Below are 13,392 nucleotides of genomic sequence, written 5' to 3' on the forward strand. Positions count from 1 at the left end.
CCAATTTATCAGATAAAAACATGTAATCAAACATATGTAAGCAAATGAAAATAGTGTAGAATAAATATCGTATTTGTAAATGATTATCCACATCTCTTTTTCTATAGTTTCAATTACTAAAAGTAGAATGACTAAGTCAAAAGATATGAACAGTTGTGTCTTTGACACATTTTTGGTCAAGATACCTTCCAAGAAAGCATAAATTTACATTTCTAACTAGCATTTCACTTTTAGCAAAACTGGATATTATTCTCTAAATATGTGATATTTCATTATTTTTTTATTTGCATTTCCATGAATATTGGTGAGATTGAACATTTTCTCATGTTTATTATCTACATTCTGTTACAAATCATTCATGTCTCTCACCAACTTTTCTGTTGGCTTGTTGATATTTTTATCATTAGTAAATAAGATCAATGTATATAATAACTATTTTAACTCTTTGTCATGTTACAAATATTTCCCAGGTTTGTAACTTACCTTTTAATTTTGTTTGTGGTTGATAGTTTTAGCTGCTTTGCATTCTCTGATGGGAAAATGCTTTATCAAAATTCTTTCATTTTTATGGCACTGTTCTCAAGAAAGATTTTTACTATGACTCAGTTACTTGATATATTTTGTATGTTAGGTCTATTTGTCTTGAAGGAGTTTACTGATTTTTTTTTTTAACATGGACTGTTATAAGGGTAGAGATTCCATATATACATGATTTTTCTCTTAGGGAATTGACAATCACAGAATGACTATTGTGACATTTTTATTAAACCACACATGATTACTTTGAATAACTAATGATTGGAACACTGGTTGTGCTGATTTTTATTATTTCATTGTTTTTTATAAAACGTTTTTCTAAAACATAAAAATTACAGGATATATAATATACAATAAAAATATAACATACTTTTAAAAACACTTTAAAAAAATATGAACAAGTCATACTTCTTAAATTAATTCTTCTTAAGACTTCTATTAGACAATTCCTTGTAAGCCTAAAAAAGTTATTAAATGTATGTTACTTAAAAAATAATTAATATGTATTGATATATTAAAGTCCCATTTAGGTTTTCAGGTAGATCATTAATTTCTCTTTTTGTTAATTCTAATTGACTTTCTATTTATTCCAAACTAGTGAAACAGTACTAAAATTGAATTTGCTATTCCAGAATTTTAACACTTTACCTACATGCCATTAAAAAATTAATAAACTCTAAAGGATAATTTCTTAGACTTTTATACCAGGGGATAATTATACTTGTTTTGGAAATAGACATCACTAAAAAAATATACAGCACATCTTATCTAACATGGCAGAGCTTCTTATAGAGATAATGCATGTCAGTCTGTAGCCAATGCAAAGTGTAATCAAACTCTTTGTTAAACAAGTTTTCAATAAAAGAGTAGCCATGTCAAAGGGAGATTACAGGTGATTTACTACGGTCTCACTCCATATGTTCTAACGGTTTCTGCTTTGCAGTTTCAAAGGGTGTTCCTTTGCCGATCCCATTTAGAGTCAGAACTTCATTGACTACAGGATATGAATTGGCAAGCAGCCAGAAAAGAATAATATTCTTGCTAAGATTGACTGTTTTTATCCAGATTTAGATTTTAAAGAGAATAACATTAAATAAAAGAAAAATAAATGCAAACCAAGAAGGGGTGGAAAACTTATTATCTTGAATTTTGAACTGGAGTTATCCTATACTTTTTAGAATATATAATCTCAAATATAATATATGCAACTTTTTAAAATGAAAAAATCAGAATAAGAGCCTGTCTAGGTCACTTTTTAGACATTGATATTATTGGAATTTAAAACTTTGTAAGTAGGAAGTTCTCCCATACCATTTCAAGTACAATTTCCATGCATCTATTCTTGGACAACAGTTTTCTAACATCAAACATGTCTGTAGTGAAGTTTTTAGAGCATTTGTGATCTATATTTCATGAACAAAATTTTCTAAAATTCATTCAGGGGTCAAGGTTTTGGAGGGTTTTTTTTTGTCTTCTTTTTTTGTTTTGAAATTTCAGCTTTTGAGTGAGGTTATGTTACCAAATTATGTTGTAAACATCCTGAAGCTTTTAGTATGAGGCATATTTTGAGGAAACTAAATGATATTCTAGAATATATTTGTTCCGAAAGTGCCATCCAACCTGTAACTTGTACTTTATAGTGCCCAATTTTGACATATTTAGGGAAAAGTTTACATGGTTTTATTGCTACTCAGTACCAAGTTTATTGTAGAATATCAATAAAATAATCATGGAAAGCAATTCAGAAATTCAATGAAATTTCCAAGTTTCCTTCAGGTATTAAAAATATACTTCTTTCAGGCATATTGGCTATTCAAAGTAAGGTTTATGTTAGTAAGGCTTTAAACTCATTTGTGTCAGCAACTCATTAACCTACTTATTAAAGAAAGCTATATCCAAGATGGGAATGTCTTAGAGTTAATGTAATATTCTGTTCTCTTTGAAATTATTCACGTTAATTTTTGCTTAATAAAGATCCTCAGGTATTATAAATGAATTTTTTCAAAGACAAGCCTAAAATGAGTTTGAAGGTAGAAATGCAGTAGCTCATAGTGATTCATTTGTTTCAGTGATCAAAAAGAATGTGGCATATAGTCATACTCATTAATTATGTTAGATGATAATATATTTAAAGGTGCTTTATAAACTGTAAATAACTATACAAAATAAGATATTCTTAGTAAAATCTTTCTTATCATTTTGGATCCATTTGTAGTCCAGTTTAAATACTGCCTTTCTTGTATGTGTTTTATAAGATAAACCTATAATTAGATTAGTGTTCACTTTTAGAAAATATTTAACATCCAGAGTAGGTGATTATATATACAACACATCTCATAATCTTGTCCAATATTTTGCTTCCTTTGTACTTTATTGCCTCTAATTATCCAATTCACTCTATTTTCTTCCCTATTATATCACTATTCTGCAAAATTTGGGGGCCAGCTCAAGTTTTTCTTTATGCATGGTCTTAATGGTCTCAGTGGGTAGATTGTTTCAGGTAAGCATACTTGGGGATAACCAGGAGTTAATGGTTGTATTCTAATAATAGTTAAAAGTACACATTAACAGTTCATTGTTATTTAGACCTCTGAGATGCATGTTTTGTTTAAATAGGTGCAAATGCCATCCAGATGCTTATAAAAGTATTTATTGGTAATAGAATGGCCAATCAAAGTACATGGTTAGGTAGTGATGTCATGGTGTTATTTAATATTTTACCCTAGAACAGTGTGCAAGAATCTTCATAGTGATCCACATGTTTTCCACCACAGTTGTCCTATTTGGCCCCTCTTTGATCTGCATACTTCTTTTAGCTGAATGCTGGTAAACGTCCTTTCTGACAGCCCCCTTTGCTCTTGCCTGCCATTATCTGCTGAAGTTCAGAAACCAGAGCATCACTTCAAACAGGAGAGTTAGGGAGTAGCCAGTCAGGAGAGATTCCTGAGGCATGCCAAGTTCTGGCATAATCATTCAAAGATGTTTGGGTAGGGGGGTGGGGATGGTAGAGGTGTACATGAATACAGAGAGCTGTGGGGGTTGGCCTCTGGTCACTGGTAAATAAGTGAAGTCAGGTGCCAGAGAGTCTAGACACAGTGATTTCAGTCCTGGGTCTTTGGTATCTGATACTCAATATGGGACTTGTCTGATTGAACACTATTGCTTCTTCATTGCACAGACTGAACCCGTTTTAGTGTTTTCCTGTTAAATTAGTAAAAGATGACAATGGATATAGTCAAAACAGAAAAAATCTAGTTTTAATATTTCTTAGTTGTCAGCAATTACGCTTCCTTTTGAAGTGCCATGATAGCAGTCAAATTAGAGATATAATGTTGCATGTGGAGTTTGCACTAAGCTATTGTTTTTAAATTTGAATGCTTTAATTAAAATTGAAGTGTTTCTCTTTCTTATTATAAAAAACTAATTCTATATCATGATATATTCTATTCATATTTAGTACTAATTTCTCTTGATTTGGGGATGGGAGTTGGGTAAGTTTTCAAGCCATGCATTATTTTTTAAAAATCCAGCTCCTGATTATTTCTTTCTACATAGGATTTAACATGAAATTACTTTTGTAAAAAATCTTCACCTAAACAAATCACCTGTAACCTCATTTTTAAGGGAAATTTTTATACTACAAAGATTGATTTGAATGAAATAATTTTTGTTAGCAATAAATATTTTGCCTTCTTAAAGCATTGCTTCCATCACAACGTATTTTCATTATTATAAAAAAGTTTGGAAGAAATCTGTAGTAGGTTTTGAATGACAGTATGAAAAACATAATTATATTCATTAGAGGATTGTCACCTACATTTTTATTAATTTGTAATTGTTATTGGAAATTTTATTTGTTATTTGTTATTGGCAGATAGGTAGTGAAATATTAAATAAATACAGTAAATTAATATTATTGGCTTTTTGCCATAGATGTTTTTATTCTGTAGTTATTATTAAGTGTTAATGATTCTTTATGCAGAGATTCTATCAGTGGCAACATTTGTTGTTAAAGATCTGTCCTCTGGGAAAGGGCAGGCTACATGCCAACTGTTCATCTGCTACAGTGTTTTGTAGTTTTCAGCATACAAATCAGTACATTTTGTTAGAATTATACCTAACAATTGGAGTGATATTGTGTTTGTGTCTTTAATTTTGGTTTCTAGCTGTTCATTGCTAGCATATAGAGATAACGATTTATTTTTACGTGTTGACCATGTATCCTTTTTGAAACTCAGAAGTCATCTGGAACCAGATAGAGAGTAATAAAAACAAGATTTAACAGAATGGGGTCTAAAATAAATAATTATTTATTATTCATTTACTATATATAATAAGGCACAGTGCAGGATTCATTAAGGCATGTTCTAAAAAGGTATTGCGCTGTGGTAAAACATAAGCAATTTTATGTTATAAATTTTAGGAATAACTTCTATATGTTGTTAGCAATTTGGACTGAGAGAAAAATATCTTTATATAATATGCACTAATTTAATTTGCTGATTTACCAATAATAAATGACTAGCTTCTCCAAACTGTTGTAGCCTAAAGTTTGTTCATTTCTCCTTTATTATAGCAACTGTCTCTCATCATGACAGATCTAGATTACTGCTAAATGGCATAGGTAGCCTACCTTTTGCTTCTTACCTTTTATTATTTATTATCATTATTTGTATACATGATTTAACATGGAAATTACCTTTTTTAAACAATTAGAGTGTTTCTCATTTTTATACTTTTACCCAAATGATTGGATTTAGGCTGCAGCTTCAGTTATCAGTCGCATATGGTAATTCCTATAATTGTACCTCCAAGTCCAAACATTTCTTCTAAACTCAGGCCTGTATTTATAACCTCCTACTGAATATCTGGGCTGGACTATCACATAGGCAACTTAAACTCAATGTATCTAAAAATCAAAATCACTATTTTCCCTTTAAAGTCTTCTTCTCCTCTAGTTTCCTTTTTTTGGAAGATGTTAGCACTTCTTTGCATTTCATTGCTCAGTGCAGAAACCTAGAAGTCATCTTGACTACTCCTCTTCCTTAACCCCAACATCTAGCCAGTTATTAAATTCCATTTTGGTTCTCTTTCTAAATATATCTCTAATCAATCGTTTTATCTCTATCCCCATTGCCCTACCTACTCCAGGCAGCCATCATCTCACCAGAACTTTTCCTCTAGCCTCCTAGATGGTGTCCCACATCTTCTTGCTATTTCAATCTGTTTTCTTCACTGGCCAGATATGTTTGAGACACAGGTCTTATCCTGGCATGTTTCTTTTTAGGAGCCTTTAATAGCTTCTCAATATCCTTAGGGTGAAGCCAAAAATCCTTAACAAGTACTTCAAGACCCTGCATGACCTTACTGTTCCCTTATCTCTCAACACTGTTTCCATTTCTCCAAACATGCTTGCTTACTTTTAGTTCCTCAGTAGAGTACTGTCTTTTCCTGCATTGTGACCTTTAGGTAAGCTATCATCTTTGTTTGGAATGCACTGCTTCCAAACAATATTTTTTAATTCTTTAAGGCAGAGGTTTTGCCTAGTATTTCTCTTATATTCTCCATTGTACTTGGAAGTTTATATTTAATGCTGAGCATCTAATAGTTCATTAACTATTCATTCAGTTATTGAACAGTGAAAGCTTGCCAGTTTTATGTGTCAAAATGTATAATATATTGTTTTCAATGTACAATAATACATTATGATAAAATATTCCTTATGAGTTTTTTTGTTTACTTGTTTTTGTTTTTTGAGTATAATATGCCCTGTGCTTTTTACTAGTTAATGAAGATGCTCTTTGAATGTTCAGATGAACGAATTGACTTGGAACTCATTTCTTTCTGCATTAATCTTGCTGCTAACAAGAGGAATGTACAGCTTATTTGTGAAGGTTAGTGCTTTTGAACTTCGTAGGTAACCTCTTTAGCATCTGGTATTTGGCAGATAATGGAAAATAGATAATAAGGAGTTAAGAATTATAGTGGATATGTAAATTCTGTTTTAAAGTAGTTTCTTCATTATAGCTATAATCCTTAAAGGTCAGATAAAATATCCTTATGTCATGAGTGGAGACACCCTTCAGTAACATTTTATAAACCATTGTTAGTTAGCCTTCATTAAAATTTGATTTTTTAAACACTTTCTGGATAAAATGAACCTTTTTATTTGCAAAGCAGTCTATTACAACATAAGGTGATAAAATACAAATGTATTAAGTTACTGTTTCTATAATACATTGGTAAAATAGCTTATCATAAATTATGATGTTTCAGAGTCTGCCCAGTAGTTTTTTCCTTATTCAAAAAGTAGTATATGTTATAAAAAACACAGGTGAGCAAATAGTAAATAATTAAAATATTTACTCCTACCATCCACATATAATCATAGATAAAATTTTAGTGTAATGATTCTGCATATTTTTAAATATAAAATGTGGTTTTTCCTCTAAATATATTGTGACATATTCTTTTAAAATTAATATCTTGAATAATATTCCATATGATTAAATAATTTTATAATATGAAACATAATTGTTAATGGCTGAAAAATTGCCCGTTAAATGATTTTGCCATAGTTTCTTTCCCCATTTTAGATATAGTTTGTTGCCACCTTTTTTCTGTTACAAGCAATGCTACAGTAATTATTCTTTCACTGAATCTTTACACATTTTCATTTTATATTCTTAGGATAAATTCCTAGAAGTACAATTTTTCTAGATCAAAAGTATTTATGTTTTTAACATTTGTGGTACATATTCCAGACACAAAAGAGCATACACTGTATGAATCTATTTATATGAAGTTCTAGAACAGGCAAAACTAAAATGTATTTCCAAATAAAAAAGAGAACAGGAAGAGGAGAGAAAAAAAGTGATTGTATCTGGGGAATAGAATTGACTAGGAAGGGGCACAAGGGAATTTTCTGGAGAGAATGGAAATAGTCCATATGTTGATATGTGGTACAGGTTGCACAGGTATGTACATTTATCCAAATTAATCAAATTGTACACTTAAGATTTATGCATTTTATTGGATATAAACTGTTGTGGATATTTTTGAAAACTAAACAAATTAAGTTAAACTTAATTTTACTGGGGGGATTTTCTATTTCAGGAAATGGGCTGAAGATGCTCATGAAGAGGGCTCTGAAGTTCAAGGATCCATTGCTAATGAAAATGATTAGAAACATTTCCCAGCATGATGGACCAACTAAAAATTTATTTATTGTAAGTATGGTTTTTGGCTTTCTATTAAAATAGACTGGGAACTGAAGATTTAAATTGCTGCATTTAGAAATGTAACTCTTATTGGGTTCTCGTCAAATTTTAACTCATGACCCAAACTGACTCTTCTGTTATGAACTTTGTTAGTTTAGCTCCCAGAAATCTCAACCTATATTTCCATGTTGTTTGTTTTGTGATCTCTATCCCTAATCCCTCTACCCCCACTACAGTCTTCTTGCCTTTAACCAGTTCACCATAGGCTTTCCTAGCAATTTAGCTGATGATCATTAAAACAAGAGAATCACATTTGATATTTTTTCTTCCTGTGAGTTAAATTACTAGATTCCTATTGATTAATTATTAGATTAAATACAAAATAATATTTTAAATTTGTACTAAAATTCTATTTTATTCAGGATTATGTTGGGGATCTTGCAGCCCAGATCTCTAATGATGAAGAGGAGGAATTTGTTATTGAATGTTTGGGAACTCTTGCAAATTTGACCATTCCAGACTTAGACTGGGAATTGGTTCTTAAAGAGTACAAGTTGGTTCCATATCTCAAGGATAAACTAAAACCAGGTCTGTGCTAAGTTTTTCACTTTTGCATAATCACTAAGTTATTCCTTTCTGTTGTGAGTAAGGCTGCTAGAGCAGTATTTTGTGACTACTGTATTATTATATACTAGGCAAAACCATTTCTTCTCACAAATCTCTTCTCACAGAAGAGTGAGTCTCCTCTTATATTTCTCTTCTCTTTCTCCTAACAGTGTGTTGTCTTAGTATTAGTTTCCCTTCCCTATTCTACTTTTCTTACTGTTTTGGGGGGTTTTTTAAATTCAGCTTTTTTTAATTGCCAAATACCATCCTCCTCTATGTATACACACATGTGCACACAAGCACAAAGTTCTTTGAGATATTCAAATGAGTCTTTTATTTTCTATGTCTACGTTTTCCTTCAACTGTATTCTCAAAGACTTATTTCCACTTCTCTACTGCCCTCAATCACCATGCACTGTCATCAGTGAACATGGAAATTTGGAGAAATTACAAATATATGAATATGTCTGGAATGGATAGGAATTGATTTAGTAGCTTTCAATATCTTTTCTGCACATTAAAGTTTTGATAATGTAAATGAATTTGCATCAAGATACTTCAATGAAAAATTTCTATGGTTTGACTTTACCAGGTGCCGCAGAAGATGACCTTGTTTTAGAAGTGGTTATAATGATTGGCACTGTGTCCATGGATGACTCTTGCGCTGCATTGCTAGCCAAATCTGGAATAATCCCTGCACTCATTGAATTGCTAAATGGTAAATAATCTTATTTTCATGATAATGTCTAAACAGTTTATTAGTTTAGATTTTTAAATATAAGATGCAAAGTCTGTAATTATAATAGTATTTATCTTATTACATTCATCATTTTATAGCAACTAAATTACATAGTTAAGAAAAATGAATTATTATAAATATACTGCTAACTGGGATTGGATAAAGTAATATCAAAGAGATTTAGGCTGCAAAGTAAGAATGTTACAGTAAAGTGATTCAAGACCAGTTTTATAGATTATGTTCTCCTCTCATCAGCCTTCAACAACTAATGCAGTGGTCACTGCTTATCTACGAGAGATAGGTTCTAAGATCCCCAGTGGATGCCTGAAACTGCAGATAGTACTGAACCCTATATGTGGTTTTTCTATACATACCTATGATAAATTTTAATTTATAAATTAGGTACAGTAAGAAATTAACAACAATAACTAAAAATAGAACAATTATAGCAGTATGCTAGCATCACTTCTTTTGTGCATTGGAGCCATTATTAAGTAAAATAAGGGTCACTTGAATACAAGCATTGTGATAATACAATAGTTGATCTGATAACCTAGATGGCTACTGACTAAATGGGTAGTTAGCTATACAGCATGGATACGCTGGACAAAAATGATACATGTCACAGGTAGAACAGAGTGGAATGGTGAGAGATTTCATCATGCTACTCAAAATGCCACACAGTTTAAAACTTAAAAACTGTTTATTTCTAGAATTTTCCATTTAATATTTTTGGACTGTGGTTAACTGCAGGTAACTGAAACCAGGGAGAGGGGAAACCACCAGTAGCGGGGACTACTATATTTTATTATTTTCTTCTTTCTGTTGGTTTGAGTTTGATCCCCTCTCTTGTGAAAACTCTGTTTTTTCTATCTTGATTTCTAAGTAGGAAAGTTCATTTGGAAGCTGATTCTCAACATCATATTCCATTCTACATCCAGAGAGTATTGTCCTCTGAACTTTCTGTGCTGATGAAAATGTTGTATATCTGCAGTGCCCAACACATGTGGTTGAACACTTGAAATATGGTTGTCAGTACTAACAACCTTAATTTTTAATTTATTTTAATTTTAATTAGCTACAGTGGCTTATGTCTACAATAGAACAGTGCAGGCCTCGCATCTTCCCCTTACATTTGAATTGTTCTTAAGGTGCCAGGGCACATTTTTTTTCCTCCATATTACATACAAAATTTATCTGAATCCATTGTTATTTTATTTGGGCAAGTTCTCTAGGATCTTACACATTAAAAGTAGCTAACAGTATAAAAGTTAAAAATGCTAATATGAGATGGCTAGTTAGACACTTTTATCTGAGTCTTCCTTGTCCTAGGTATAATATATATGCATTTTGTATTAATTTTAATTGACTTTTAGAGTATTAACATACATAAAGAAAAACACATGGATTCTAAGTTATGTAGCTTAATGAATTTTCAAAGTGAGCTTATCAAGTTATTGTCACCCACATAAGAAAATAAAACATTGCTAGCACTCTAGAAGTATGTCTTCTCCCTCCTCCCAGCTATTATCACCTCCTCCAAAGGTGGTTTTTATCGTTTCTTTTGTCACTAATTAGTTTTGCTTGGTTTTGAACTTTATTATATATGATATGTTTGTGAGATTCATCTGTGTTGTATACAGAAATGTGTTCATTTTCGTTGCTGTATGTAATAAATCCATTATATCAACATATCACTATTTTTTCTACTATTGATGGATAGTAGGTTTGGGGTTTTTTTGCGGGGGAGGACTGTTAAAAATAATGCTCCTATGAACATTTTTAAACCTTTCATTTGGTGAACATATGCACTCATTTCTATTAGATACATACCTAGGAGTAGAATTGCTAGGTCACAGAGTTTGCTTGTGTTTGGCCATAATAAATGGTGCTTATCTGTTTTCCGAAGTAGTTGTGCCAGTTTTCAGGCTTACCGGCAATGTAAGAAAGTTAACCGTTGTTCCACATCACTACCAACTCTGGGCATTGTCAGTTCCTTTGACTGTAGCCTTCAAACTGGTATCTCATTGTGGTTTTAATTTGTATTTCCCTTATGACTAATGAAGTTGAGCACCTGTTTATATTTCTTGACCATTAAATATGGCAAATATAATAATGTACCTATTTATCTTGTGCACATTTTTCTCTTTTGAGTTTTTTAAAAAATTTTGTCAGTTCTTTACTGTAATACATTTTAATAAATAGGTCATCTAGAGATAATGCCCCTACATTTGAAGTATTCCTTCTCAAAATTGTAGTATATTTACATACTCACCTTGGTACACCCTTCTCACAGCCAGAAGTTTTCATATTAGAAATAATTTAAAAAGAGACTAGGTAGTTGGGAGGTGAAAGTGAAGACAATGTAGTTGACAGAGTGAGAATGAAGATTTCATGGAAAGCTAGAGAAAGTTAAAGTGAAATGACCTGCTTACTGGAATTGCTGCTCCACAGTGATTATATAATAACTGAGAAAGCTGAGATATTTGTAAAGAGAGCTGGCAGCCAGCTCAGATTGTTTTACTAGGTTTTGATGTTCTCTGACATGAGATTATCACAGAGGATATAAAATACTCTTTTTAAGAAAGACATATAACTTTTCAAGATTAAAACCCTTGGGGTTAAGTGAGGGAATACTGTATGCCAAGACAGTAATTAATAGTGAGAATTTCATCCCAATTAGTTGGGGAGAGTAGTACTTTGGCAAGTTAGTAAAGGAGATCATTTGAGTCAGAATGGACTTTAAGAGGCCCACAATTTATTCTACGCAACTAGTTGGATACTCTGGTGATCTAGAAATCTGTTTCTAACATGTCATTGAACTCTTGCCAAGAGTTGATAGCAAACTACACTATTAGTAAATCAGATTTCATTACCATTACCTAAAATTAGATTCCTATAAGTAATTATGCTTTTGCCATTACGTATTAATCCATGGATATCAGCTATTCTGTTACTATTTGTATGATATTAAACATTTACTAATTAGCCTTTATGATTACATAGCATTCTTTTTTACTATTATAATTGATTAGATTGATACTAAACTACTTTTTATTTTATGCCAATATGTAAAGTTTAATTTTGTGAACATTATTCAACAAAAGGAAATACCTTTTTATAATAGTTTAATTTCTACCAAAAACTGAGAATTTAGAAGGTGTGACCTTTTTTAAGAATTGTTTTTCTCATGTGAAGTCAACATTGTAAAGACAAAATCATTTCACAAATTAGAATCGTTTGAAGAATTCTTATGATGGACAAAAAAAAAAACAAGTGGTATTAAGTGTTGCTGTTTCACATCAGGAATATAAAAATTAATTTGATCAATGACTTCTTATCTCCATGTCACTTTTAGTTTTTCTCATTCTCTATCATTCTCCACAGTGTTTTTCAATTTGGTATGTAAACATAGAATTCTTTTATTTGGAGTTTTTGTTTCCTTTTCAGCTCAACAAGAAGATGATGAATTTGTATGTCAGATAATTTACGTCTTCTACCAGATGGTTTTCCATCAAGCCACGAGAGATGTCATAATCAAGGAAACACGTATCCTTTCAATATAGATAATGACATTTCACATATTCAGAAAAGATGCATCTTTGGTATTTTTTTTCTTTGCAAATGTTGAAATAATGTAGAAAACACCAACCTTTGAAATAAATTTAGAAGATGTGTTATAATATTTTTCATGGAAGCTGTTGATCCCAAATCAGTATATAGGTAGAATATAATGAGAACAATTCTATTAACTTATCAGATTGTGATTCTTAAGAAACTTAACAAAGATATCAGAACTTCCTTCTTTACTAACATATCTTAAATATCAGAAGTTCCTAGGACTATTGTTGATCCTCTCTAATCTTACCTTATTTACTCTATTTATAGCACATCTATTCTCATGACTTCAGCTACCAACTATACACTAAGTATTTGATATCTTCAAAACCTCTATCTTGAGCCCCAGGCACTTATTGCAAACTACCACTTGGATGTCTTCTACCTACCTAACAGGGCAAAGCATGGTATAGCCTAGAGAACATTATAAAATCAAATGGCCCTGATTTTAAATTACGTTTTGCCACTTAATAGCTGCAGGACCTTACTTAACCTCCTTAGCACACAATCTTTTATCTATAAAATGGCCATAATATTAATATTAAATTAAAAATACCTCCTACCTTGTAAGATTGTAACAAGTACTAATGGATTTAAAGTGCCTATAATAGTTCCCAACACATATAAGTACTGAATAAGTGGTAGTTTATTATTACTGCATCCAAAAGGGTA

The 13,392-nt window shown here is 31.3% G+C and overlaps 1 protein-coding gene across 2 annotated transcripts in view; it reads left to right on the top strand.

Annotated features, from left to right (window-relative positions):
- The window catches only part of KIFAP3 (kinesin associated protein 3), a 141,119-nt gene that overhangs the window by 73,166 nt on the left and 54,561 nt on the right, over positions 1-13,392 (top strand). For both annotated transcript variants that reach the window (XM_045547398.1, XM_045547399.1), the window contains exons 12-16: positions 6,323-6,431; positions 7,654-7,766; positions 8,180-8,345; positions 8,956-9,081; positions 12,553-12,651. In XM_045547398.1, the coding sequence (XP_045403354.1) occupies positions 6,323-6,431; positions 7,654-7,766; positions 8,180-8,345; positions 8,956-9,081; positions 12,553-12,651 (613 nt within the window). The remainder of the gene's footprint in view (positions 1-6,322; positions 6,432-7,653; positions 7,767-8,179; positions 8,346-8,955; positions 9,082-12,552; positions 12,652-13,392) is intronic.

The sequence above is a fragment of the Lemur catta genome, chromosome 3 (genome assembly GCF_020740605.2).
Source record: "Lemur catta isolate mLemCat1 chromosome 3, mLemCat1.pri, whole genome shotgun sequence".
Taxonomy (NCBI): Eukaryota; Metazoa; Chordata; class Mammalia; order Primates; family Lemuridae; genus Lemur; species Lemur catta.